Source organism: Nothoprocta perdicaria, unplaced genomic scaffold (genome assembly GCF_003342845.1).
Source record: "Nothoprocta perdicaria isolate Ctin4 unplaced genomic scaffold, notPer1 scaffold_16, whole genome shotgun sequence".
Taxonomy (NCBI): domain Eukaryota; kingdom Metazoa; phylum Chordata; class Aves; order Tinamiformes; family Tinamidae; genus Nothoprocta; species Nothoprocta perdicaria.
Window position 1 is genome coordinate 4,590,260 of NW_020454760.1, and position 27,224 is coordinate 4,617,483.

General features: G+C 39.6%; 1 protein-coding gene across 2 annotated transcripts in view; it reads left to right on the forward strand.

The window, feature by feature from the left end:
• The window catches only part of DLGAP1 (DLG associated protein 1), a 369,407-nt gene that overhangs the window by 284,416 nt on the left and 57,767 nt on the right, over positions 1-27,224 (forward strand). For both annotated transcript variants that reach the window (XM_026035402.1, XM_026035401.1), the window contains one exon: positions 281-521. In XM_026035402.1, the coding sequence (XP_025891187.1) occupies positions 281-521 (241 nt within the window). The remainder of the gene's footprint in view (positions 1-280; positions 522-27,224) is intronic.

The window sequence follows — 27,224 nt, forward strand, 5'->3', positions numbered from 1 at the left end:
TGGGTTCAGTCACCAGGAGAGCCCTTTCAGCTGCATTAGCACTTCCATACATGAGTTTTCCAGCCTCAGTTTTACCCCTACCATTGCCCATAAGTTGCACTGTGCACCCAAAGGTCAAGGCAAACACTTTTTTTTCTTTCCTCAAAGAGTATGTGGTTTTATTTTTCATCATTATATACATAACAGCCTGAGGATGGTCCCCCTGCTATTGCTTCCAGGTGCTGATACAGGGCAGGCCGCTCTATGGGGTGTGCTGAACCCACCTTATCTTTGCCTGCAGGTGAGCGAGATGGAGGTGAATGGTCAGTTTGAGTCCGTCTGCGAGTCGGTGTTCAGCGAACTCGAGTCTCAGGCCGTGGAGGCCCTGGATCTCCCAATGCCCGGCTGCTTCCGCATGCGGAGCCACAGCTACGTGAGAGCCATCGAGAAGGGCTGTTCCCAGGATGACGAGTGCATATCACTGCGCTCCTCATCTCCCCCACGAACGACCACGACCGTGAGGACCATCCAGAGCAGCACCGGTGAGTAACAAGAGGGGGAACGTGGTGGGAGGAGGTTACCCTTTGGTGCAGCTCCGTCACTCAGCTCTTCAGCATCACGCACCAGGCCCATAGGAGAGTCTGTGCTTCTTAAGCGTAGCAAGGTCAAGTCAGTGAAGTGCTGATGAAAGTGAAACCAACAGCAAAAAAAGGCATGTTCAAACCAGGCATGTATCTGTATCGCTGCAGTAGACCCCAGGTTGCCTCCAAACCACTGTCTGCTTAGCAGCAGTGACACCCTACACAGCAGGAGAAGGGGGCTGGATGGACTGGCTGGTGTCAACCAAGGCACAAGCCCAAGCTGAGGCAGCTGTGATGCCACCTGTGCTCAACCAGCTCACTTGAGGCCAGGGACACATGGAAGGGAAGCCAGAGGTTGTATCTGCTCCCGCTGCCCTCCCCAAAAGAGCAGTCAGGGTTTAGCAGGACTGGAAGCATATGGGAACTCTCTGCGGGAGAGGAAGGTGCTCTGCAGAGTTTTTCTTTGGGAACTCTGGCCTTTCAAAAAGTTGAGAGTTACTGGATGTGCTGATGGATGGCCCAGAGATGCCTGCAGCACTCTGGGGTGTATCTTGGAGAGGGGAAGGAAGGAGGGAGGAGGTCTGCAGGTCACAACATGTTCACATCCCACTGTTACTCCTGCTGTGCTTCAAACTATTCAAGTCTTGCAAGAGAGAGAGGTTTGAGTCTAAATATATATGACTTACAAACCATCCTTTGAATCTCATCTTTTAATGTTTGAGGCTGCTTTTTTTAAAAGAAAAAAAAAAATCTTTTGGAAGTGAATTATAGGTACTGTGACCAAAATTAAGGCTTAAAGGGACCAAGTTAGAGACCAAAATGCTAATCTGTCTTTTCACACATTCATGGACGCATATCACATTCATGTGCTGTCTTCTGTGAAGAAAGGAGGGAGGGCCTCTTCTTTTAATTTCTCTACATCCATTCCACTGCTTTACACAAGCTTCATTTACTGCTCACACTACTACAAATATTTCACCATCTCTAATATTTCACCAAATTCTCTAATTTCTCTGCGCTGTTTCTGTTCTGAGTTTTTGACTCCTAAATTTGTGTGTTTATATTTGTATATGTTTGTGTGTTGTCTCTCAGGTGCAGTTGTGTGTACATTGTAAGATACCTGTCTCCCACTGCAGGCTCTTATAAAGCCTCTTGTCAATTGGCTTATTTTATCAAAAGACACTATCAGTCTTTTTATCAGAATTGTTCTGCTTAATTCATGATTTTTTTCTAAAAGCAACAAGTGTGAATATTGATGGTTGGAAATACATTGGCAGTACATCACAAACATCAGAGCATCTTTAACAAATACTGTGGTGAAATTCTCCTTTAAATCATTAACTATTAATAAGTAGTATTTGTGACAAACTTTCTGCTGTAAATGTAGCAGTTGTGTACATACAAGGTTTGTATAGCATCACAAAGACTGGATTTATAGGCTTATTAGTTTATCCTATGGTATTAGCTTGTGTCAAAGACAAATTCTGAAGAATGGTTTTCAGGGAGTTTTCAATCTGCATTTGCCTTCATTACATCACCTTGGACATCTGAGTGTTTTTGAGTTCTTTTAACAATGGCTTTGTTAATACTTTTTCTTCATAAAAAATAATTGTAATGATTAATCAAAGAAAAAAATTATATTTTAATTATGGTTATGTAAGAGGATGTTTCTGTCACTTAGAAGAATTGTGTGTCTGTTTGGAGTTGATGGTGTGTGAGTGGAGAAGAGTGGCTGTATATATCAACCCCAAACACTTGCAAGTCCATAAGAAAAAAAATCTTTCACTTGTTCATTCTCCTTTTATTGTAGTACAGTCACAAGCAGTGTCCTGCTCCCTTCTCTGGGAAGCTGGCTTTATTAAAAAAATTGTATGAACAAAGCCATGTTATTGAAAATGCAGTCAAGTTGGTCTACCTCAGCAGTCAGGTTATTGCTTCCGTAGTCAGCCCTTGAAATTCCTGAGAGGAATGATTTGCAGTTCCATCTTTCTGGATATCTGTAGAAACATTTAAAGGTTGCTCTAGTTATCTATTTTCTCCTCTGTTAAAGATATTTTAATCAATTGCATTTCTCACTTTTTCTCACTATTTTTTTTTTAATTCTAAGGATCCCTCTCTTGTATTGGTAGCATTTGAGACAACTTATCTCTCTTGCTCTCTGATTTACATACTGCTATCTGCTGAGTGGGGCTTAGTGCTGAACTGCTTCCATCCAAAAGCATCTGTATCAAGTACCTTTTTACTCTCTGTGGCTGGCTCGTAGAAGAGAAGCAGTCACACAAAAGGCATTTTTGATGGTGTCTGTTAATATAGGCCTCCATAAAGTGGGGAATGGGACAATAACAAGACAGGTGTGAAGAAATGAAAAAGATACTTCAGACCTATCTACACTTACATGATGTGTATGAATGTCTTTGTGGCAGATATAATGTGCAGTTACGATCTAAGCTCCGTATTTTAACATCCCTCAACTGGAGTGCTCTCATCGTGTTCCCAAAACACCTCTGCCTGTTCAGCCAAGGAAAATTCCTTTCAGCAGGAACATTAGTCATTTCCTCAGTGACCTGACTTCTTATTCGCTAACACACAAAGCTGTGACCATATATTAATGGTGGGAAACGCTTTGATTCTTAGAAGCCCCCGAAGACACGAAAACTTGATTGTGATGGAAAAGAAGAGGTATTCCTATCCTCTGGACTCCTAATTATTTTTCTAGAGCAATGACCCACAGTTATCAAGGCAATCTAGATAAAATTATGAGCAAGTACTGTGGACAGCGCTGCACACCTCTACCTATTAGCCTGTGGTTGAAGCCTCCAGTTTTAATTTCTTTTTGCCACATAGCATCAGATGTTTAGTTTTGAAATTAGGAATGCATCTCTACCAAAGAAGATGTTAGTTCCCAAGGACAAGCTAAGTCAAATTGTAAGTAGAGGAAAAGTATAGTAGTTGTAGCATTGAACTCAGTAGGTTAATAGCCTGGCTCATGCCTTTGTATCTGCCATTGGTTTTAGAGTTACTGTGGTGATGTTGTGAGGTGTAGACACACCTATACAGTGTAAGGGTGTAAATAGCACCTATAGCAATGTAGAGACAAAGGTCTTGTCAAAAAGATTGAATGCTGTGAGTGGAAAATAATGATAATGTCACCAAAGTGAAAGAGTTTCTGCAGACTTTCTGGGAGTAGAGTTCAGTGTTCTGGAGATAATTTTGTACGTCAAATAATGTTTCATCCATTTTTAAAATAAATGTAAAAGGAAGAAGAGGTAGCATGATTTTGTCACCTCATATGGAAATAGAGGCATTTGGGAAATAAATGCCATGTCATGACCTCATCATGCCTGGAAAACTAAGAAATATTGCAAAGCCAAAAGCCTAACAAGCAAACCACCATGCCACTTAGACTCTGCTTTTTATTTCCCAGTTAAAAAATAATGCATAGGTAAGAATAAAAACTGAGTTGGTAGAGGTAAATATTATCACTAGTGGTGGAGATTGTGCTTTTCATGAATAACACTGTATTGAACATCATATAAACAGATCTGACAAGGAACATCGTTTGAGTGTTAAACTGAATTGTGATTTATATAATGGTGGTCTAAGTGTTGCAGGGGCCTTAGTTAGTTTATGTTACAATGTTTCTATTTTTTTAGTGAACAATGAGAATCCATGAAAGGCCTAAGCTTCTGGAGGAAGCTAGCCAAGCACGGAATATTTTTATATTTTAAGGATATGTTTTCTTCACTAAAGTTTCTTATTTTTTCTAAATAAATACTGCTTGAAGGGTTTTTTTTAAAGAAAAAAAAAAAAAAAGATTTCTGCATTTACCTTAGTATTTGCTCATGAAAGGAAGCAGCAGCCTGGGTTTCCACATGGATCAGAGCCACAGAGGCAGCCGCCCCCAGCCCCACAGGGCTGTTTCCACCCACAGCCAAGCACTGAAATGCTGCCACACGCTGTGCACCACTGTCTGCACTAAATTCACCATCCGTGTCATTCAGCGTCTTCCTTCAGAGGAATTTAATGAAGTGTGAGCGCTCACATAGTCTGATCCCAGGTTATTTGCAAACGCAGCGATTGTAACCAAAACTCTTCAGCCAATAGGTTCAAACAGGCACTAAATAAGTTACCTTTTTAAGAAGGTAAAATGTTCAAATCACTTCCTTGTACTAAATGAATACAATAATAAGGAGACAGTGGAATTCTAAAGCAGTGTAAAGACCATCTTCATCCCAAACGGCCTGTGTCTGACTTCTACAATGCAGGTTGTGCTGCAAAACCTGGCTCATGCAGCCTTACACCTTCCTTTGCAAAAACACAAATAAATGTTATTTACAGTTACATAACATTTAGGGTGCAAGCATGGATGCAAAGATATAGTTGAGATTGCATATGTTTAATTTGAAAATCTTGTCTGTGTAACTGAGCTCAAAAAGCAAATTCAGCACTTTGCTTACTGTCAAAATCAGCACAAACTAGTGCTGCACTAGTTTGAAGTATTTCTCGAGCCTAACTCCTGTACAGTCACGTAAACAAAAATATTGAAAGTATCTGCAGCGATGCCATCTGGTGATTCTCAGTAATATTACACTTCTGATCAAAAGCAAATATAAAAAAATCCCAAGCAAGTCATACTGTATAGCCAGCAGGTTAGGAAGGGACTGGGAGTTATCATAGTTATGTTAATTATGGTACTTCTGGAAAAGAAAAGCTGCTTTTCTTCCATTCTTCGGATTATCTGACAAAGAGGAGTCAGGTGTTTTATGGGAAATCTCTAAGAAGCTGCCTAGCCAGTAAGAAAAAAAGGGGAAAAAAAAGGCAAACTACATTAAAAATAGACTTGTGCCTGGCAGAATATTCTAAAATAAAATCAAAGCATGCAAAGGAAGCTGGAACTGACTGTGTGCCAGCTGTTTCCAAGTTCTCTTGGATTCCTCAGGGCTGTCATTTCGAAGAGTATTGTGTCCATAAAGAAAGAAGGATTTAGGATTTGAGGTTGGATTTCCAGTGGAAGACAGGAGTCATGGTTAGATGGTTAGTGGTTAGTTCATCTATACTGAACTTATGAGTTCTGAAGAAAGTTAATACGTTAAGGCTGTCATGCAAATGTTCAACACTGATGCAGATGTTGAATCTTAAAATAGATATGAAGTGTGTTAAAAACTGTTTGACAAGGAATTTACATGGCTCATTTCCCCTGTTTCCTTGAGGAAACATGAAAATACATTCTGCTTTTGGACTTACTACCAAACAGCTTAAACCAGCACTTCTAAAATGTTTTTCCTTACTAATGAGAAGCTGACCTTGCAGGAGAAAACGGTTTCTCATTTCAGAGGCATCCGACTGTAGCTAGAGGAAGTTTCATCTTCTGTGCCCCAAAAGTCAGTTTTATGAATGTTAAGCTCTATACAGCAAACATGTATGTCTAGGCCACTTGTTGAGGTTTTTAATGAGAGAAACAGAACAGAGCCCTTGCTGGAACATTTCCAGTTGTCTTACAGCAGTCAGTCATAATGCAGGTACTCATGGACATGGCTGTGACAGAGTTGCCTGAGATGGAACATAAGTGAGATATGAGAAGAGTGGGCCAGTTACACCCAAACATTTGACAGGTTGTACTGGGTCAATTTATGTGTCAGTTTAAATAGTTGGGTGCTAGACTTCCTAAGAGAGAGAATGCCTGAGGCATTCAGCTAGAACTGAATGATTTTGGTTTCTTTGTAAGTCCACTTCCCTGTCAGCACTTAGGGAAAGTGCTCAGTATTTGAAATTTCAGATAAAGCCTGAGGTGACATGATGGACTTTAGGGCATGTGGAAAGCTCACAACTTCCTAATGAGAAAGAGTGAGAGAAGGAATTTGTAGAGTATGTCCTATTTGGCATTATTTCCACCTCTGAAGAACAGTAAAGCTTTATGGAGTTACAGATAGTAATACAAGAGTGATTTTAATCCTTCAAAAGCATAATCTTAAAATGTCTAGAAGAATGCGTTAGTCTTATTTTCCAGACATTTCCAGAGGCCCAGAATAGTTCCAGAGGCCCAGAATAGTTAACCATTTTGCCTAGTTAACACTTACTTGTGCAGATGACCTCTCCAATTGTCCAATGACTTCTCTAGGTAAGGCTTTGAATATTTCTCAATCTGAAAACTCAAGTGTCTCCAGGCATCTTCTTCCAGAGCTTTACTTCTCGGTTTGATGAAACATTTTCTTATACTTAAGTGAGGTTTCCCATAGGCATCTTGTGCCTGTTATCTCTTGTCCTTTCACTATGCATGTCAATCAAGTCACCTCTCAGTCACCTCTGTAATCATCCATCAGGGAGCAAAATCAGAGATAACATCCCCCTCAGCCCTCTCTTCTTCAAGCCTGACAAATGTCAGTCTATCCATATGTGCATATGCTCTAACTCTGTCAATGTCCATGTCTGTTTTGTGCTTGGAAGCCCCGGACTGGACACACGCTCCAGATGAGGTCTCGCCAGCACTGAGTAGGAGAAGACCTCAAACTGCTGGCTCTGCTAATACTTCAGCAGGAGCCCTAGGCTTGGGTGTAAGGTATGCTTTTACTTCAGAGTAGGCACGTGTATTCTCAGGTACACCAGTATCTGGAGATGGTTTTTGGTGTATGCAGAGGGCAGTAGATGGGAACCTCCTGCGCTGTGAGCTGTGCGAACACGGGGAGCGACTGTGGACCCGGGTCTTGCATGCTGCTGCTTGCTACCAGTGCAGCCTGGTTTGCATCGCGGCCCTTGTTGCAGCCACACTCACCTGAATATAGTGAAGCACCTGGATGTTTGAAGCCTGACTGAGAAAAAACGTCACTTCATTTACCATAACAAACATACCAAAGGGTATAACAAGCAAAACAGTAATTTGAAGTTTGCTGTGTTGGCTGAGTTTGCAATGTTGGCTGAGTACTCTTGCATACCTGAAGTTTCGTTGGCAGAGAATTACTGGTTTTTAAACAAACATGAAACCTCAGCATTTTTTTTTCCACAAAGCAAGAAGCTGTGTTTAAATTATCTGTCCTTCCTGCTCATTGCTATAAGGAATGTCTCCTCTGCACTGCGAAGCTCAGCTTGGCTCATAGGTTTATCTCAAGTAGCATCATGTTCAGGTTCACGTCTGAGAGCAGTTTAGTTCGTGCTCTTAACAAATTAACCTAGGTGTAGGACCCTGCTGAAGTGGCTTCATGGCTTATGGTTCCAGCACTAGCTTTGACTTTCCCGGCTCGTGGATCTGCATTTCTGGGGACAGTATTTTCTGACTTGAAAGCAGAAGTAGACAGCACCTTTGAAATAGGAATGAGATTACATCACAGGGATTTCCCACAGCAATGCTGGCTTATAATCGCACACTAATGTGTAAAATGTGGAGCAGAATGTGAAATAACCCCCTGATCCACTTCCACCTACCATGTGAGTTGTGGAAGGACAGGAGGGCTTTTACCCAAAATGTTCTTCTCAGGGATTGGCGATTGCTCTGAAACAGCAGCACTCTGAGCATTAGGAATACATTCTCCCTTAGCTGAGATACCAATGACAAGGGAAGGACAAATTATTCATTTTTCACTTTGCAGAGAAATCCACCTGAATCCTTTCTTTGTTCTGTCTTATTTCCAATGCAGTGTTTCTGTGCTGGTGGTGACAGAAATGAACTGAATCCATAAGCTGAAGACACAATCACATTTTCAGTAATAATTCCCACTATTTTCCTAAAATAGCCTAATATTATGGTTGCTTTAACTGCAGTTGCCTTTTGGGAAACTACTTTTCGTAAGTGGAAAGAGGCTTAATTTGAAATCCATGAGTGCACAAAAATAATTCAGGTCTTTCTTTCTAGTATGTGCTCCTGTCCAGCCTTCAGCATCATGTTGCCACTTACCTGCAGTGAATTTCACATAATCCCTTCACATAATTCCAAACCTGATTTTTTTTTTGCTGTCCTTAGATAATAATTGCACATCTCTCTCAAGCCATAGCATGTTCTTAGAACTTCCAGATGAGCTGTTTGCCCATGGTGGGCTTTTTAAGTGACTGAGTGGTTTTGATTTTTTAAGAAACTAAGTAAGAATTTTTAATAAGTATACTTAATGAGTACAGCTCTGCAGGGCCTCTTTTGCACTGCAGCAACTCGTTTGGAGCCATTATGCTTCTTCATGTCAGTAGTTCCCTTTTCAGAGCTCAGATATAATGTATTAGGTATGGATTCAGTAAATAATTACACATTTTATGCTTGCTAAATACGTTTTTATGCAACACTAACAGTAAAAGTTATGGCGCATGTATTATTCGCAAATTTTGAAACACATACTGCCTCTTCTCTTTAATAGTAATATAGATAAACTAAAAGGAAAAGTGGCAGAAAAGAAATCTGTTCGTTAAAAACAAATGGAGACGGTCCAAAGTATACAAAGAAATATAATTTACTTTTTTTTTATTTTTTGTGATTACACAGATCTTATTGCAATGATTATTTTAAAGCTCAATAACAAAGCACAGTACAACTCTAATGCAGGCATCTGGAAAATATCTAATATAATTCTGCCAAGAGGAAAACTCTAGCTGCTGTTAGAGTCTAATACTACTTTTTATCATAAGCACACTGTAGGCAGATGATGGTAGTCAGTTCTAATGCTGCAACCTTTGTCTGGCCTCTGGAGGGGAGAAAGGAATGTTTTGGTGTTTGGAAATTGTTTTCCCTAACTGAAGTTGGCTTTGGTCGAATGGGAGAGCACTGAGTTGCATCCCGCTTATAATGCAGTAAGTCATCAAGGCAAAACAGTTCTAACGTCGCTGATCAAGGATGTGAGCTAGGCTTTCAGAGGAGAAAAAATAAATAATGTCATGGAGCCTTCTGCTCCGACAGATCTCTTGTTTGTTCTGTTGCAAAAGACACCTCCTTTTGCATCAATATAATCAAGAAAATGGTGCTTTGAGAATCATTCCTTCTGCTGTAATGCTTTTCTTTTTCCAAATAAAATCTATGTTTAGCTAAAGTAATGTGTAGATCTCTATCCCCCGGGAAGGTTTAGATGAAAGCCTGAATGCTGTAATAGTATAACAAAATAAAGCCAGCAGACTTCTTGTTTAAACAAGTCTGAATATTTCTGTTTTGAAATTCCTTGCTCTCTCAGTTTCTTTAAACTCTGTTAGCATAATGTGTTACCCATAACTTCGGTAACAGTCAGATAAAACGGTGTACATCTGCAGAGGATGTGGGCGAAGCAATGGTCTCAGTAGATCAAAAAACAAGCTGTATATAAAATCAAGCCTACCCAGAAATTATTAGCATTAATCTGACTGCCTGAAAGAACTTGAGAAAATCTGCAGCTTTGCACTTTGTGTGAAGCGTGATCTTCACCAAAGTGACCAAATTGGCTGACCCCTGGTTCAGCAGGAAAATAGAAAGAAAATCTTATGTAGGGGAGAAGGTATTAAAACAGAGATAGATGAAATGCATCAGGTTAGGACAAAGTGTACTGATACTCAATTTAAATTGACATTGGCTCCCATTAGCTACCTGTGGGCCTAACCTAGTTATCATCTACACTGACCCAGCTCAGTGTAAGTTGACATCTCCTTTAATAGAGTGTACTTTCATGGATTAGCTTTGGCATAACAAACCAGAACACCTCTCCCACAATCTGATTTATCTTCCTAGTCTATCCCGTTCTTGATTTCAGATCAATGCTACATCCTAAAAGCCTTTTTTGACTTCTGTCAGTGCTTGCTGAGAATGTAAGTATACAGTCCTTAGAATTTGTACAATTTAGGTAATTGAGAAGGCTCATACTGGGTACGAAGACTGGTTTTATGTCCTGTGAGCTCTGGTTGAGTAATGACTGTCGGATAACAGGGTAGTCATCCTGAAAGGGATTGATGTGAGGGATGGGGTTTCTTTTATGGTTTAATAAAAAATAATAGCCCTCCCTGCAGATCTCGGGGGAACTGCACCAAAGGAGAAGTCATATGTTAGGAAATCAGTAGGAGACAAAGTAGTTTTTACTGTTAATCTTTCCTTTTTCCTACATCAGCAGACTATTTTTTTTTTTTTTTTATTAAAGGGTAACGAGTTTGATAGTTAAGAAAAACAGTGTTTAAAGAAGGACAAAGAAGAAACTAATTCTGAGTAGCAAAGTGGGTTTGGACTAGTTCTGTAAAACAGAAATGTGCTCTCACTTCCAAAATTACTCATTCCTCTAAAATGTAGAATCAATAACACCTTTCTATGTGGGAATAGATGGGTTTTTTTTTCTAAGATGCTTTGTCTTTTCTTTATTCCTTCAACACAAATGGTCTGGTATGGTCTAGATGGAGATGGTATGCTATACCACTAGTAGAGCCGGATTTTAACACTACTTTTAGAATATCTTTACTAGTTGTGATGAGTCTCCTGTTCCACTGCAGGCAGCGGATATGACAGCAGTGTGAGCTGGTCACCAACATAATGCCTTCCAGAATCTCTTCATGGCTTTCAAAAGGCTGGCATAACTAGAGAATGAAAAAACAATGAACATGACAGGTAAAGGTAGGCAGAGGATAGAAAGCTCAAATAACTTTTGAAATGCGTGAGACTGAAGCAGCAAAGTGTTGAAATTTCAACAAGTTTAGTGAAAAGTAACTTGTTCATTCATTTTCTCTTTCCCCGGTAGATACTTTTAAAAATATTTTAAGTGCAATATTGCAGATCAAAGCAGACTGTTAAGCTGCAAAAGTAAGGCAGATTTTTTAAGGATTTGTTGCAAACTTTGCTAATTGAGGATCTTAATTGTACAAATTGCCAAGTGTCAGTGGCTAGTGTTGCAGAGTCAGCTCATAAATTCCATACGTCTTGTGTCACAGAAACATCTGGCTCTTCTATTTCCCTGCAGGTGCCTTTACTACTGGAAGAGTCTAGGTCAGGGATATGAATCTGTTAAAATCTAGTTCATAATATTTTTAGAAGATAGAAATGTAAGCAATTATAGTTTTTTTTTCCTGATGAGAACTTAATAGGGAATAATGGGGAATAATATAAAAAAGACTTGTACAACGTAGTTTCTGGATAAACTGCTAACTGACAACACAAAAGGACCACCCACCTGAGCAACAAACACGTCTCTGTTTAAAGGATTACTTCTGTTTCTACTGCAGTCATGTGCACTTCTCTCCAGCCGTCTGTGTTTTTTTCTCCACATCCCATGAGGTCTTGTACATGTATGCTCTTAGCATCACTTGAAGAACTTGCAAGAAAGAACTTTTCTAGCTACTGCTGAAACTGAAAGAAAATATCATTCCAGCTTCAGACAGACACCTCTCTAGCAAGCATGGAGGAGAGTTAAGGACTCTTAAAACGGACTCCTGGCCGATGCCTATATGCAGAAGCATTTTTATCCCACGCCAGAACTTGTGTGATTGTAAAAGATTGCTAATTGTTATCACTAATCTCTAAAAATATACAGTGTGGTTATCAGACAATATCAGTGTAGTGTTTCTGGACATGTGACATAAATCATGAGTATGTGATTAGGCATACTCATGTGACCTAGACATCCAGTTTCAAAACCACTTTTCCTTTCCTTACTTTCAGCATGATATTTACTTTTTTGAGGGCCTGAGGCATTGTCAGCTTCTGATACTGACGTGCACTAGCATCATCTGGCATCTTTTACATCTAAATTTTCCACCTGAAAAATCTATTATTGTTACTGGAGCGTGACATTCTGCTTCTTAGGGGAGTGAAAGAAGCCAAGGGAAATTATTAATTCAAGTTGTCAGCAATATCTAGCTCATTCGTATTGCTATGGAAAAAGAAATTGACTTGTAAAATAAAACTGGCGCATGTTTGTTTTTTGAGAGTGCAGCAGGAGGAAGTGGGCAAGGAAGGTTGCATCCTTTCACGAGAGTTGTTTCTAGAGATTTTGCAAGATCCAGATTAGCAGACATCTTCCTCCAAGTGCAATAAATTACAGTGATCATTTTTCATGACATGGAGAAAAGTGCTGCATCTCTCCAATTTACTTAGGTAGAAAGATGCTTCACCTTGCAAAAATAGCAATGTCAACTAAATCATTGTGTAGAATGAGGCTTGGAAGTGTTTTGTATGTTGCTGGTGTGCCAGTCACCCACCAATCACCTTTCCATTACTCTCTTCAGCTGTTTTGCTGGTTCTTATCCATTTGTGTGCTTCAAATATGTCTCTGTAAAGAACTTTGAATTTCCTTCACTTTGATTCATCTTTACTGTCACTGCAGATTGCTGATCCTATCTCTACTGAATCCATATTTTAATACTTGGCTGATGTTGCTGATGGCAACTGCCATGTCTTCTCCTGGACTTGTATTTATGCTGAGGTTTCTCTGGCTCACTCCCTGATGATTCCCGACAATCATCAAGCTGAAGTTGCTAGGCAGGTTTGGCCAAATAAGTTAGCTGATTTTTTGAAGATGAAGATTTGTTTCGGGACATGCAGAAGCTAGTGGGATAGCTCATTTACTTAATAAAATCTCCTGTTTACTAAATTATATCTGACGACCTCTGCTCCTGTCAGTCACTTCATTGCTCCTAGGCCATTTATTCTGCTTTTTACAAGTAGCAGCTCTCTAACCACTCGATAATATTCTTTTTGAGGAAAATCACTGATATAGCCAGACTTACTTTCATTACATCGTTCTTTATCTTTCACTTTTTCCTGCTAATGAAAAATTCAGATGTCATTAGTTTGTCAACCAGCAACACCTCCAGCAAAGAGTCAGACAATATTCTTTGCCTTCTACTATCTCTGTGGGACTCACATTTTCAGAAAAATTGAGGGACTGCCATCCCATAATGCATAGCTATGATCTGAGAACAATTCTAAAAGAAATGTCGCTAGTGTACCGGTATCTTAAAGATGTAGATGAGAACTGAAAAATTATAGCACATGAAAGTGTTTCAGATGTCCTTTGTCTATCATTTATGGCCTACAGAAGTAGAGAAAAGTAGAACTGAAGAGAGAAGTAGAGAAGACACTGTTGCTGTGTCAAGGCCTTTAACCTAATTTCCCTCTTTCTGCAGCCACCTTCTCGGGAGTCCTATCTGTTAAAGTTCAGCCAGAGTTTATGAATGCTAAATGCATCTTTATACAGAGTTATTGGTCTTCATCTCTCCCCGCTGTGAACCTATGTTTTAACCAGACATAGCTACGACTGTCGTTGTTTCCTTTAAAATTTGCCTATATGTTAATGTTCTGGTTTCTCACGGTTGCACTCCCATGATCAGCAGGGAGGGGAACTTTGTGCACACACAGTCAAATTTGCCATTGGACAAACTGGGTAACCCCAGCAGACCAGTGTCATTTCTAGCTGAAAAAGTAGATGTGTTACTTCTGCGACAAGAAGTGAAAGAGAAAAGGGGAAGACAAGAGAAGGGTTTCAGCTCTGCCAAGTTAAATGTTTTCTCTGAGTCCCTTATGATAAATGAGATTTTTCTATCTTTCTTTTCTTTTTTTTTTTTTTTTTTTTTCTTTAATTAGTGATAATTTTAGAGTTTGGAATTACAATGAAACCATCGCAGCATATTAGGTAGATGAAGCACTTAGGGACATGCTTTAGCAGGCATGGTGGCGATGGGTTTATGGTTAGACTTAATGATCTTGCAAGTCTTTTCCAATCATAATGATTCTGTGATATGTAGTATTGCAGCTAAGTGCATCCACAAACTGCAAGATCATATTTGCAACACCTGCTATAAAAGAAATGCTGAGATTAGCGTATCAGACTGCATTTAAAGATAGAGCATTGCTAATCTAGAGACATACTAAATGCAATGCTTTTTTCTTTTTTTTTTTGTCTCTCAGACAAGCTGCATAGTTTCTTCTTTCATTTCCTTTTCCTTTGACTCTATTTCACTTGGCTAATTTGAATAGTTGTGTAGCAGTCTCTGAATTTTGCAGAGAAGTGCCCACTCTTGAGAAGCTGACGTAGTTGTCCTCTTGGTTCCTTTGGAACCTAATCCAGCTGTTAATTCCTGGGCCCACTAGCAGTCTGAGCCCATCACAGCTTCACTGGGGCCGAGTGTTCCGCTGCACTTAATGACACTTAAGCTAACCCCCTTCACTCCCCCATTTGCTTAGGCTTCATAGCCTATTTCCTATTTGTGCTAAAGAGTCATTCATTTCTTCTCAGTATTGTTATTTCAGCTTGTTACTTTTGTCTCCTGTTTTGATAGATATTCTTGAATCAGGTGGCACCGAAAAGGCTATTTTCGAAGTCATGAGTTTCCTGTCAAAATTGAGGCACACAAGCAGAGAAGTGCTGCTTTCTGACAAGCTTCAGGAATCTGGTCCACAGTGATGTGATTGCTATTGCTGATGGGCAGCAGGGCAGCGTTTTGGGTCATGCTAGATGTAAACCAAGGCGGAGAATTTGGTTTACAAAAATATTGCTTGAGATTTAGAGGCCACATCTGTTTTTCTTACCATAGCAACTTCATTTTGCATAGACTAGATCAAACAAGTAGATTGTGTGATGCCTCTTACCACTTAAGGAATTTAACAGCAGAATAATAGCTAATTCATCATCCTGCATATAATTATGGCAAATTCTGCTGAGGGGATCAACTTTCTCTTGTCTCCGTTTTCTCTTTATCTCATCATATTCAGCGGGAAGCTTTGCCAGTAATCTGACGGTCTCAATTCCACATAATGATTGTTCTTTTACAATAATCTCTTTTTGAACAAGTTGTTACAAATACAGTAAAATTACAGTATATTGTGTTCTTCCAACTTGTAGATTAAAAAATGTTTGGAAACTTAAAATGGGAAAGAGGTCAGCTCTTCATTCGGATGCATGGGCTGTGTAGCACAGGGTCAATCTTTTAATAACTGTGTATGAATGTGCTGATTTATCTCATTTGATTGCCTTCAGGGAACCCTTTTTCATTAACGGGCCAAGAATATCCATAAGAATCTAATACAGCACAGATATAAAACTGTTAGCTAGGTTTAAACTAAATACAGTTGCTTTTTTAAAAACATCTAGGTCAATACTAACAGCTGTAGTATGAACTGAAAAGTTATGAGTGAATTCCTTTTATTTCTTTTTTTCTTTCTTTTTCCTGCTATTTATGTATTCTGGCTGAAATGTTAAAATTTCTTTACTGAAGGCAGCACTCTTTAACAGCTGAAGTGAATTTTGCCCAGAAATAAAGGCATGCCAGATTATTTTCCATGGATTCCACGTGGAATGCTATTAGTTTCTATCTTTTCAAATTAAGCAGCAAAGGATATGTGTGAAATTGCAACCAAATCATCTAGGTGTATTTATTGCTAGTTCTTTATAATCTGGATCTGGATGCTTCACAGACTTACGATGTACGATTGAGTGAAGTTATTCTGGGTGTAAGCTGCAAAACAGCGTGAACCTAGTTGCTGAATCCTAATAAAAGGACCTATGTCCTTTATCTTCCATTTTCTGGGAGTCAAGAAACTGCTGTGATACCATCATTCCCCTCACAAAACATTTTCTTGCAACATTCAGACAAACAGAAAGACATGCTTGGGAAATAACGGGTGCCAAGCACTGCAGAAAACGTAGCAGAGGCCGTCGTCTACTGCACCTGCTGCTGTGAAAGACTGACATCTGATCCTGGAAACATTATATAAAATGATGGGTTTGATTTAGAAGGCTAAAGAAGTGTTTCAACAGCTGCTTCGCTTTATTTGAAGATGCCCATTCTATTGAATTTTTTTTTCGTGGACTTTCCTCTTTGCATTATTTGTGTCAGTAAATGCAGTTGTTTCTATCACTAATTTAAAGTACAAATTGTGTCTAGGCATAAAGTTCCAGTCTGAATTCCCATTCCCCTAAAATATGCATACTTGTGGTTTTGGCAAAGGATCATTTCAAACTGAAAATAAATAAATGAGAGCTCTCTTGGAGGTAAATGCAAATCTGGAGCATAGTTTTCCAGAAGACCAGTGGCTGAAATGAGGCCAGGCTGCTTCCTCCTCCAGCATGACTGTTCTTGGCCAGCACCAGCATTGCACTCAGCCAAGTGGTTCTAGTGCTCTTTGGCCTTTTTGTTGTCTCAGGTGGGGATAATTTTTGCCGGACTTAAATACAACTGCTTTCAATTACGTTGGAACAAATCAAGTGGCAAACAGCAAATAGCTGATGTTGATGATCTCTTTATTCCAGAGATCCTTCCTTAATGGGTAAACGCCTAGTGAATTTTGTAGCTTCCTAATAAAAAGAAATATGCAAACATTTGCTGTCTTCCACTGTTGTCTTTGAAAAAGGGCTTGGCTGCAGTAGGAATATATGAAATTAATAACAGGAAGATGAATGAGGAGTCACAGTGGCACTCTAGTAAGCCTGGCACTAAGAGGGATTTGCCAGAGTGACTGGCACTCAAGAAAACTGAGGGCACAGAAGGAAAAGTGTTAAACTGGGATCTCTCAGAGAACCCACCATGATCATAGAAAGATCTCACTGGGACCTTGAGCTGTATGACAGGACCTCAAGTCTGTTGATGTTTTGAAGTAGATTGGCCTCTACTTTGTCCCTATTGTGAGTTTCCCAAAAGACTCAGAGTGTCAGGATTGGGGTCACCAACTGAGGAATGGCTATTGGAACAGGGCAGCATGCCTAGGATTATCAGGAAAGGCTCTTGCTACCCCTGTTGCTTCAGACAACAGAGTGAGATGGACTTCTGTCTCATTAATGAAATCTGTGTTTTCCAACATAAAATTTTACAATAGGACTTTCTCATTTGCTTTGTTTTTTCGCATATTGCTTTTTTATAAACACAGGAAATAATACACCATGAATTACTTTAAAAGAAGTGATTAATGTTCTCAAGTCAAGCATTCACTAAGTTGAAAATCCTAGTCTTAAAATTAGATGCATAGCCTTATTTTGGCTCCATTGTGCATATACTGTGTGTCTCAGACGTTAATTATGTGAACTAATACCTTTTCCAGGGATATTTTCCTGCCTGCCTCATTTAGGGAACAGAGTGAAATATGCTAGAAGATAATCAGGGGTTGTCTGAGGATAAGAACTAAAGGAAGCTGTTATGTAGTGAGCCCAAGTTCATTTGCTGCAGATGTCAGAAGGTGTATAGCAAATGAGACTGGGAAACTGCAGTGATAAAAAGGACGGTCTCATAGTTAAGTGCATGGGATGCTGAAGGCTTGGATTCCCTCATTGTTCACAACACAAAGCTCCAATGTGATGCTACACGAGTCATTTTAAGATTTTTTTTTTCCCCGCAGATGTCGGATTATGTTGCATTCCTCCTTTTATGGGTTTCTGGTCTGCAGTTCAGACTTGATCTGTAGAGATAAAGAGCAGAACTGAAGCCTGTGAGAGCTTTTCCTTGAATATAGGAGGTGCAGTACTCTGAAAAAATAGATAGCATCTCAGATTAGGCACTTAAATTGGAGGTCATCCTCATGTTGACTGTTCTGCATCTCATTTCCCCATGTAGGAATAGGAGTAATTAACCTTCCTTTTCCTTGGATGGATGGTCTTATAATACAGTTACTTTTCTGAAAGAGTAAGAAAAGTAAGAAAAAAGTAATTCTGTCTACTGGGTATGGTGTGAACTGTGCTTAGTAAGTCTATGATGGAACTGCATGTTGAACAAGGAGGAAAACCCAGTGCAAGAGAGAGCTGCTGATTAGTTGAGCCCTACTTATTTTCTGCACTGAATTAGTGGGCATTCGGTGGGGAAGTCATCAAGGGGGGACTAAATTAAGGCTTATGGGTTGTAATTTCTTACATTTTGAGTACAGAGCATTTAGTATTTTTTTTAAAGATCCTCTAGGAAGCACGTATATATCTCTGATTTCTCCTCTACCCAAATTTAGTGTAAATTGTAGCTTAGACCACCATGTATGCCCTGGCATCTCTTGTCCTTTTTTTATTTGTAATCAGTCCCATTCATAATGAGAGCTGTTCTTTTCATTCTTAATCATTTTAGCCATTCTTTTATAGATATAAAATGTAAATGGAGCTAAGAACTGCTGGATGTGCTACAGAACGTGAGCTTTGAGAGCATTTCATCTGCTATTTAAACACTCACAGAATTCAATGTCTGTATCTGTAAAACACTTTTTTATGCTATCTATGCAGTATTTTAGGTTCTACAGATGAATCACAACAATAAAACTACAAAAAAAAAAAGCTATTATTAAAAATAAATTGGTGGATACTGAAAAAAATGCTGGGACAAACTAGACCCATAAGCTGCCATCATTTTTCCCTTTGGATTTTAAGTTATCTCACATTGAATACATTGGAGTACATTGTAAAAAAAGACTAAAAATCAAATGCTTTATAATTGCTAAATGTATCGACAACCACTGTTTATAAGCTACTGTAATATGCCAAACATCTTTGCTCTTGCAGTGAGTTTCCAGCTTTAGCCTTAATCTATCCCCCAAGTGTTTCCTCCTTAACCTTCCCTTTACCCCCAGAAATATTTCCTCTTCTTGAAACCCAAAGCAGCAGTGACAGCTCTTCTGCATGTTAAAACGTCATTACATAAAATCTGATATCTCATCGCCCTGCAGGCTCAGAAACTGGAGCTTTGTATCACTGCAGAGAGTTGATCTCCAGCTGCCTAATTTTTCTGAGCAGCTGCTGCTTTCAAATTCTGTAAGGATCTGATGTATCAAAGCTGAAGTTGTCAATTCCTGGCATGAAAAGCTTTCATATGTTTCATACATATTTTTTTTTTTTTTTTTAGTTTTAATGTTCTCAGTGCTTGCGCCATAGTTGAGCAGCATGTAACAGCAGCATATAAGAAGTATATAAGAAATGATTCTGTGAAAAACAAAACTCCACAATATTTTTTCAGGCATTTTCATGATATGTCTTCATTCAGGAAGGATGCAGAAGATGTGGGCTAATGAAAACTTACACCCCTAACATCATGGTCTACTTTTCGTTGCAGTATGTGATACAATACAGTGTTAACTACAAAATTTGCTGCTTGCACAGCTGCCCTTTGCGTTCAGTTACTGATTTCAATAATACAGACCAATACCCCTGTCCAAAACTGTGTTTTGAAACGCTCTACAAACAATGCAAATCAATCCCAGCTGTGGGAAGAGGGGCAATTCAACAGCAAGTCAATCGGCCAGACGCCTGTTAAATCCCTTTGCTGTCCCTCTGTCCATCTAGACAGGCTCTGAGGCCTGCACAGGGCACCTAGTTCTTACAGGAGGTAAAAGCCCAGGAGGACCCTGAGAGGTACCAGGTGGTGCCGAGCTCTCCAGAAAAGGGCTCCAGTAGATGGGAAACAATCTCTTCTCCAAAAAACCTACTGATAGGACAAGAGGAAATGGCCTGAAGTTGCACCAGGGCAGGTTCAGGTTGGATGTTAGGAAAATTTTCTACACAAAAAGAGTGGTGAAGCATTGTAACAGTCTGCCCAGGGAAGTGGTAGAGCAGTGTTCAATAAACATGTAGATGAGGCACTTAGGGACATGACTTAGCGGGCATGGTGGTCATGGTTTTACAGTTGAACTTGATTACTTTAAAGGTCTTTTCCAACTGTTACGATTCTATGATTATGTGAAATCATCCTTCCATCCCACAGCCACTCTGCTCGAGCCCACGGGCTGCTGGAAACTGAGGCTGCGCCACTAGGTTTGGTGTCTGCCAAGGTTGCAGAGTTTTGACAGATAGATAATCTGACTACTCTAATCATGTGTTCAGTGTTAAAAGCTTGGAATTCAATATAATGATAGCTCTGCGTGTCTTAACTGAAGTTTCTAAAGGTCCTTGGAAATGGCAAAGGATGATGACATCTTCATAGATTTTATGACAGCCAAATGATATCATACGTCCTTGAATAGGTTTTGAGGAAAATTGAGTATCTAGACCAATATCTATCATTAAATCATTTTCCTGCAGATAACTGCCATATTAGCTATGAATGCAATCAGTAAAGGGTTCCTTTTTCTTCAGAAAAACAAAATACACTTTGGGATGACCATGTTGCAGTTTCGATGTCATCTGGGGTCATTTTAAAGTCATTCCAGATTTAAATCAGTCAAGACAGCTAAGTCTGTCATAGTGGAATATCTATGGGTCTACTGCTGCTTTTGAAATTCTGTCATTCTGGTCACTTCATCCTCCATATTAAAAACAGTATTACGCGCAGTAAACAGATAGTTCCTCTGTTAGGTCATTGTATTGATGTATGTCCATAGTAAATAACAATGTGCAAAGCAAGAGCTCTGCCTACATCTCTGCCAGAGGTTAACCATGATGTTTCACTTAATTATTCTGGAGGGTTTTTTTATGTATAAGATGAGTTTAAGGTTGTCATTGAAAGAATAACTACATCAGTCCTGCAGTGTAAATAAACATATTTCTATCAAGGATCATGCTGAAATCTGACTTAAGTTTTCATGTTGATTTAGAAAGGAAGAGACATGTCAAATGGGCTGGGATTCTTGCATTTCTCTTAGTTGTAACACACAGGTAGTCTCAGTAAATGTAGCGCTGGGGCTTTGACTGTCTTTGTGAGAGGCAGCCTGCTAGTTTTCACTATGAAACGTTGTTTTGAATGATAAGCAGATGTCTTCTTGGTGTGAAGTTTTGCTGAGATCAGAAATAATGAAGGCCCAATTTTCCCATCATTTCACTTTACCTTACCTTCACTTTACCTGAAAATCCAAAAGGTATCCAAGCTGTGGAGAAAAAATATCCAAATAAGTGGTGTCCATGACATGAAAAAGTGAATCAGATCACTAGCAGATACAGAGCATCATAGCGTTTTAAGGCAATAGAGCTAAACCAATTCACAACCAACTGACAAGCTGCTGCAACTTGGAATGTTTGTTATTCCTTTTGATCAAGTGACTTCTTGGAAAAACAACAGGCAGGTTATTTATGTCACATGTCGTCCTGACGTCAGACAGATGACTGCTGCTGAAGCTAGTTATGCCACTTAGCTTTTCCTTGAATTCTCTAAGCAGGAACAGTTTTAAATACATATGTATTTTAAATACATAACTAATTGAACAGGACTTTGTAGATTCTTTTTTTGTGTATGAACAGATGTTCGGAAATACATTTATCTGTAACATTTTGTGTAAGTTCCCTATTGGCCTGTTCCTTGTCCACATAACCACTCTTCTTAGACTCTACCACTACATTCATCAAAAAATAGTTGCACTCATGTTGCACTTCTTAACTCTCAAAAATTGCTCTATAAGCCATCTTCAGACTGAACTACTCCTGTGAAAAATAATGAAAAACATTCTGAAATTTTTGCTTTCTTCCCAGTTAAGAAAGGGGATATGTTTCTTTTCTTCATCAGACTTATTATTTCCGTCTGAATTCCTTGTTCAGTATTTATGGTTTCAAATGTCTCATTTCCTTGTATTTGTGATAAATCTTTGTGATTTTGTTCACATTATAAAAACTAATTATGGTAATAACACCAACGTTGTATTTTTCATCCTTGAAACAATTGCATATATAAGAAAAATAATGATTATTATCCCCAGATCACTGATGAGAAAGCTGAGATAAAGATGGAATGAGGGCCTGAATTTTAATGTGGACATTCTGTTTCCAGTCCTGTTAAGTGTTGATACCATTAAGCTTCTCATCTCAATATAAAGATTTCTTCTCCTTAGAGTAATGATATATAAGCAGTAGGTTTGTGTGAGCTTCTACTTTATTTCTTATTCATTTAATCTCATTTCACTTAAGAATGATGGTGAAACAAAAAATAACATTAATTACAGCTATTAGCTTTTACTTCAACAAATAATTTTTCAATCAACAGATATCAAGGCAATGATTTAGGTATGATTGCACTGATATTAAAAGTTGAGAAAATATGTACAGCATATATCATAATTTAAAAGTTTTTGCTTTTTTTCTGTCAATAGATTTATAGCAAAGCATGGCAAGGTGATTACTCAAGTAAATTTTAGCAATTGAGTAGCTGCTCATTGCTCAGACTGGGGCTAAAGAGAAAGCCCACATACACCCCATGGCAGCTTGTGGGCTTCTAAACCTCCTTAGAGAGAAGAATGAAGGAACTGAGGTTACCACATTTTTATATGCATTGATGCATCTGCATGAAAAATTCTGTACAGTGCCTTTCTCTGAGTCTTGATTCTGATTTTGGTATTTTACCACCCTGTTTTTCTGTTCACTAATTTAAAACGGTTTATTTAAACAGGTGTTTGCCTTTAATGTGTAGATTCAAAAACTTTGGGAGAAAGTCAAGATACCCAAAATGTTTTCTGTCTGTCTGGACATTCTGGGCTGCCATGTGACTAGAGAAGATTAGCCCTTGCAGTTGATTAATTAGCTTTATTTCCTAAAGAGGGATGAAATCCTTGACTTTCTTATTTTTGCAACACAAGTTTTTGCACTTGAGAAAAAATTCAGCTGACTTAATTTTGGCAAATCAAGGAAATAAACAGCAAAAGCAGCTGTAAGGAAATTAGTATTTGGCTAGTTTGCTTGGAGTACAGTCGATTTCTCAGGGAGAGTAGTTTCTTTCTGCTAGAACCATTAATTTTGCTGATTTACTCAAAGCATTTGAAGTGGTATAAGAGAGCCTAATTTCCCATCTTTCTTGTAGAAGGAGTGCAGCCTGGTCCCCATGTGCAGTGCTCTTCAGTACAGAGGGTTTGTCAGTGCCATTTATTGTGCTTGTTACACCTGGCTCGTGGATGTGGTGCAGTGACACGTACTACTGTGGGCCACTGCAAAGAGGGACCTTCAGGTCTCCTGGGGATTCCTAACCCTGAAACAAACGTCAGATCTGGCTAGATTGAGAGATCATTAAGATGCCCCTCCTCAAACTCCCAAATTTGGAAAGTTCGCGTTCAGATTTGGTTCAGGAGGCCTACTCCGGCCTTCACATGGTAACACAGGAATGGCTAGATTGCATATAGTAACCTGGATGCAGTAAATGAAGGATATTTGGATTTCATGTAAGGATGAGAGCTTCGCAGCACTTCAGGAGAAGCTATGAGTCTTCTACAGTTCAATGGTGCACATGGGGAAATGTAACTCAGGATGCTGCACAGCAGTGCTGTTCAGATCGAGCAGATTTCTCCTTCAGCCTCAGGGATGCTGCCTTGAGTCCAGAGCCAGCCCAGAGCCCACAGGTTGGTGTTGCAGGTGGGTCATCCCTCTCTCCACGGACCTCAAGGAGATGGAGAAGGCCAGCTCTCACATCCCAACATGGGCAAAGGGAACAAAACACCCCTATACCACAGCAAGATAAACAGCATCTAACCTTGCCTGTGGTTGACCCTGCCCTTTGCAAAAAAAAAAGGCAACTCAAGACAAGTGTCTGTGCTCGATCTTGTGGGGAGCGAGCACCACAAGCGCACTATGTCTGGGCTCTCAGGACTGAATGGTCTAATTAGTAGGTTTTACTCTTGTATCATACTCAGTACAGATGCCAATGTACTCATCTAGCTTGCTAGCAGTTGCATATAACAATACATGATTTGGCCAGAAAAAAAAAAAAAATTCAAACTCTTAGAATAATTTTGTGTTCTGCAATGAATGCAATTTGTATTGTGTAGTATTTGGCATTTAACCTGATGTGACCATGATATAACCATCACCTACTGTCGTTACCAGTTCATTCAAATAAACGAGCTGACCTCCTGAAGCAACGATATTATAGACCTTTATCTCTGACTTAAGGTGGCCACATCTGAAAGGATTTAATTCTGCAGCAGTGAAACAGTAAACATCCAGCTGTCAGCTAGAGGGCTTGACCACTCCTGTTCACGTGGTGCTTTCTCTTAACTGGCTTGTTTTAGTAGTTCAGCAGAGGAGATATTTTTAGATGGTCTCAGACAACTAAACCTTTCTTTCCCAGTTTGCTGCTCTACTCCTCAAATAGAGACTATGATTTCACGTGTTTCCTGTTAGCTCTCCCAGAAACATCCTGCCTCTGCCTTGACCAAGGGCATGTTACTGCCTTCTGGTGCAGCCGGAAATTGTGGACTCTCTTTGTTGACTCATTTGCAGTCAAGCAGCAGATTGAGGATATAAAGAGCTCTGACGTCTGGGTCAAAGAGAGAAGAATGAGTTTTTCTGTAGCATTCAGTTGCTAGGGCCCAGCAAATGGCTATGATTAACTTCTAAACACAAAGCTTTAAAGAGCATATGTGATTTTGAGGATTACCACGTGCAAAAGGATTATTATCTGAGACAAAAGAGAGTCGCAGATTACAGCACGTTAAAGGGAGTTATTTTACATCAAAGGTGTGGTATGGGTACAATGGCTTTGGCCAGGAAAGCGTCTTCATGGGCTGGTTTGTAAGGAAGATCGTGCACTAGGCAATCAGGATTCAGTGTGAGCTTTAAATCAGACAGACTGTTTTCAATTTCTTTTTCTGATTTTTAGCTTTGCACTGCTTGGTAAGTGCAAGAGTGTTTGCATTCAGAAGTGAATTAACAGCAAAAATAATCAGCTTAGAGAGTCCCTTTCTGTGACACATAGAAAAAAAAATCCAGACATGTAGGTCAGATATTAAAAGCCAGATTGGAGAGAATAACAGTTGAAAAAAACACTTGCATGATTCTTTGAAAGGAATGTCTTTGAAAGGAATTTTGCAGGATTGCCCAACAAAATACCTTCTTCTCTTTGGAAAAAGGTTTCATTCTCTTCTTCCTGTCTTATAGAGTTGTTTGATTACCATAAAAAAAAAAAAAGAAAAAATATATTAGCTGCTTATTTCAAAACTATTGTAGAATATTTGTATTTATTATGTATTTAACATACATTAAACAAAGCTAAACCATACTTTTATTTTCTTGTAAATTTGGCACCCAGGGTTACTCTGCTACTGGATGGGCATGGTCTAACCCTAAAGACTGTTATAGGAGCTCAGTTCTCCTACATCTCATTTTGCTTCTTCTAACTGCAGATATGCATATAAGCAGGAGCTTGAAACCTCCTTGTAGGTCAGATTCGAGCCCTGCAGCTGTGACAGCATTCCTGGAAATCAATTTGCAACTCAATGACGGTTCCACACAGTCTGTCCCAAGAGCAGGGCATCACAGTTCATTAACTCTCCGACCTAACCCCCCAGCCTCTTGACATATCCCTGGATGCAAACTAATCCTCTTGGGAGTGTGTTTAAATTCCAGCAGTCATCAATTATAGAGCATCCAGACATACTGCAATAAGCCCAGTGTCGGTGTAATTAAACAAATCCAAGGAGCGGGTTGATGAGTCCTTGGCAAAGGGAGCTGTTGGCAGCAGTGATGTTCACCTGCCAATGGGTCCTGTGCCCTGGGTCCGCACAAGGTCCCTTCTGCACCACGCATAAAGCACCATCGGGCGTGGGAGCAGTGTCCTTACTACAGGCAGAATCCAACACAGTTTTCCCAGTGTTTTGGCGGAGGAAGTAACAATAGCAGGCAAACACCAGAGGGAGTTATTGTTCTGCTGGAGATCTATTAAAAGAAAGCCTTGGGATAAGAGACTTTCAAAGAGTGTCACTGAGTCTTCTAATGGAGGGGAAAAATTCAAACGACATAACTCTACAAAAATGTAAATGGCAAAAACATTCATTCTAGTCATCACTGAAAGCATGTGCGTGCTCCATCAGTTTTTAGTGTTGATTTACTAATCGATCCTTTGTACCAGAGAGTGGTACATAAGACACAGCCACGGTCTGATAGCTTTCTAAGATAGGTTTGCAGTACTAAACTGCTGACACTGAAGTGCTCATAGCCACATGAGTAGGACATAATAGGCATTTTCACTCATTTATTAAATGAGTTTTTTCTCTTGGTTGATTCACACATGCCCTGTCATCATGTCTGTCCAAAATGGTGCAGCCCATAGTGCCCTCACATCCAGGTGACAAGGTGTGCTGCCTTACTGCATGCTGGAAAGGGACCAAGATGCAACCATTTCCTCAGGTAACGTGGATTTATTTGGAAGAAAATCCAGGTACAAAAAAAAAAAAAAAAAAAAAGTTGACTATTCTGTGGAAATCAATGGAGTTCTCGACTATTACAGGGTTTCTCTCCAGAAAATCTTCTATGGGAATAAGTAGCTGTTGTATGCAACAACAGATGACAGGTCTAGATCTCATGGATAAATCTCCTTAGCTGAGGAGAACCACAGTTCTGCTGCTGTAACTTTGTTCTCCAAGCAAAAAGGACCATCTCTTCCACCACATACACATGACCCAAAAGCTGCAGATCCAATAAATGCTGTTCTTGTGATCCTCTAAGTGATGGTCGAAGTGCCCTGTACTTCAGCCCACCACAGCTGGGCCTCTGCCCTTCCACACCTATAGATGTATTTTGCCAAAAGTCAGTCCTTATCTGCCTGGGACATCTCAGCTAGCAAGGACCTGCAAACGTAACCCCCGAGGCCCTTCGTGCAGAGACTCTTGCAACCAATTCGCAGTTTATCAGCAACTGATAAAAAGGAAACACTTGGAAACCCCAAAGGTGAATCTGTGCCAGTGTTTTTTAGGAAGGCATTTCAATGGATGAGCTGACCCGGCTCCATTGTGGCTCGCACAAAGCGCGGGACAGATGGGAAGCTGCTGCTGGTTGCAGCTGAACTTACCCAACAATAGACTAAAACCGAGACTCTCTCTCTGCTTTTTCCCCACGTGTAATTAATGCTTCTGCACTCCCTGCTTTTAGTGTCTATTATTTACAAGGT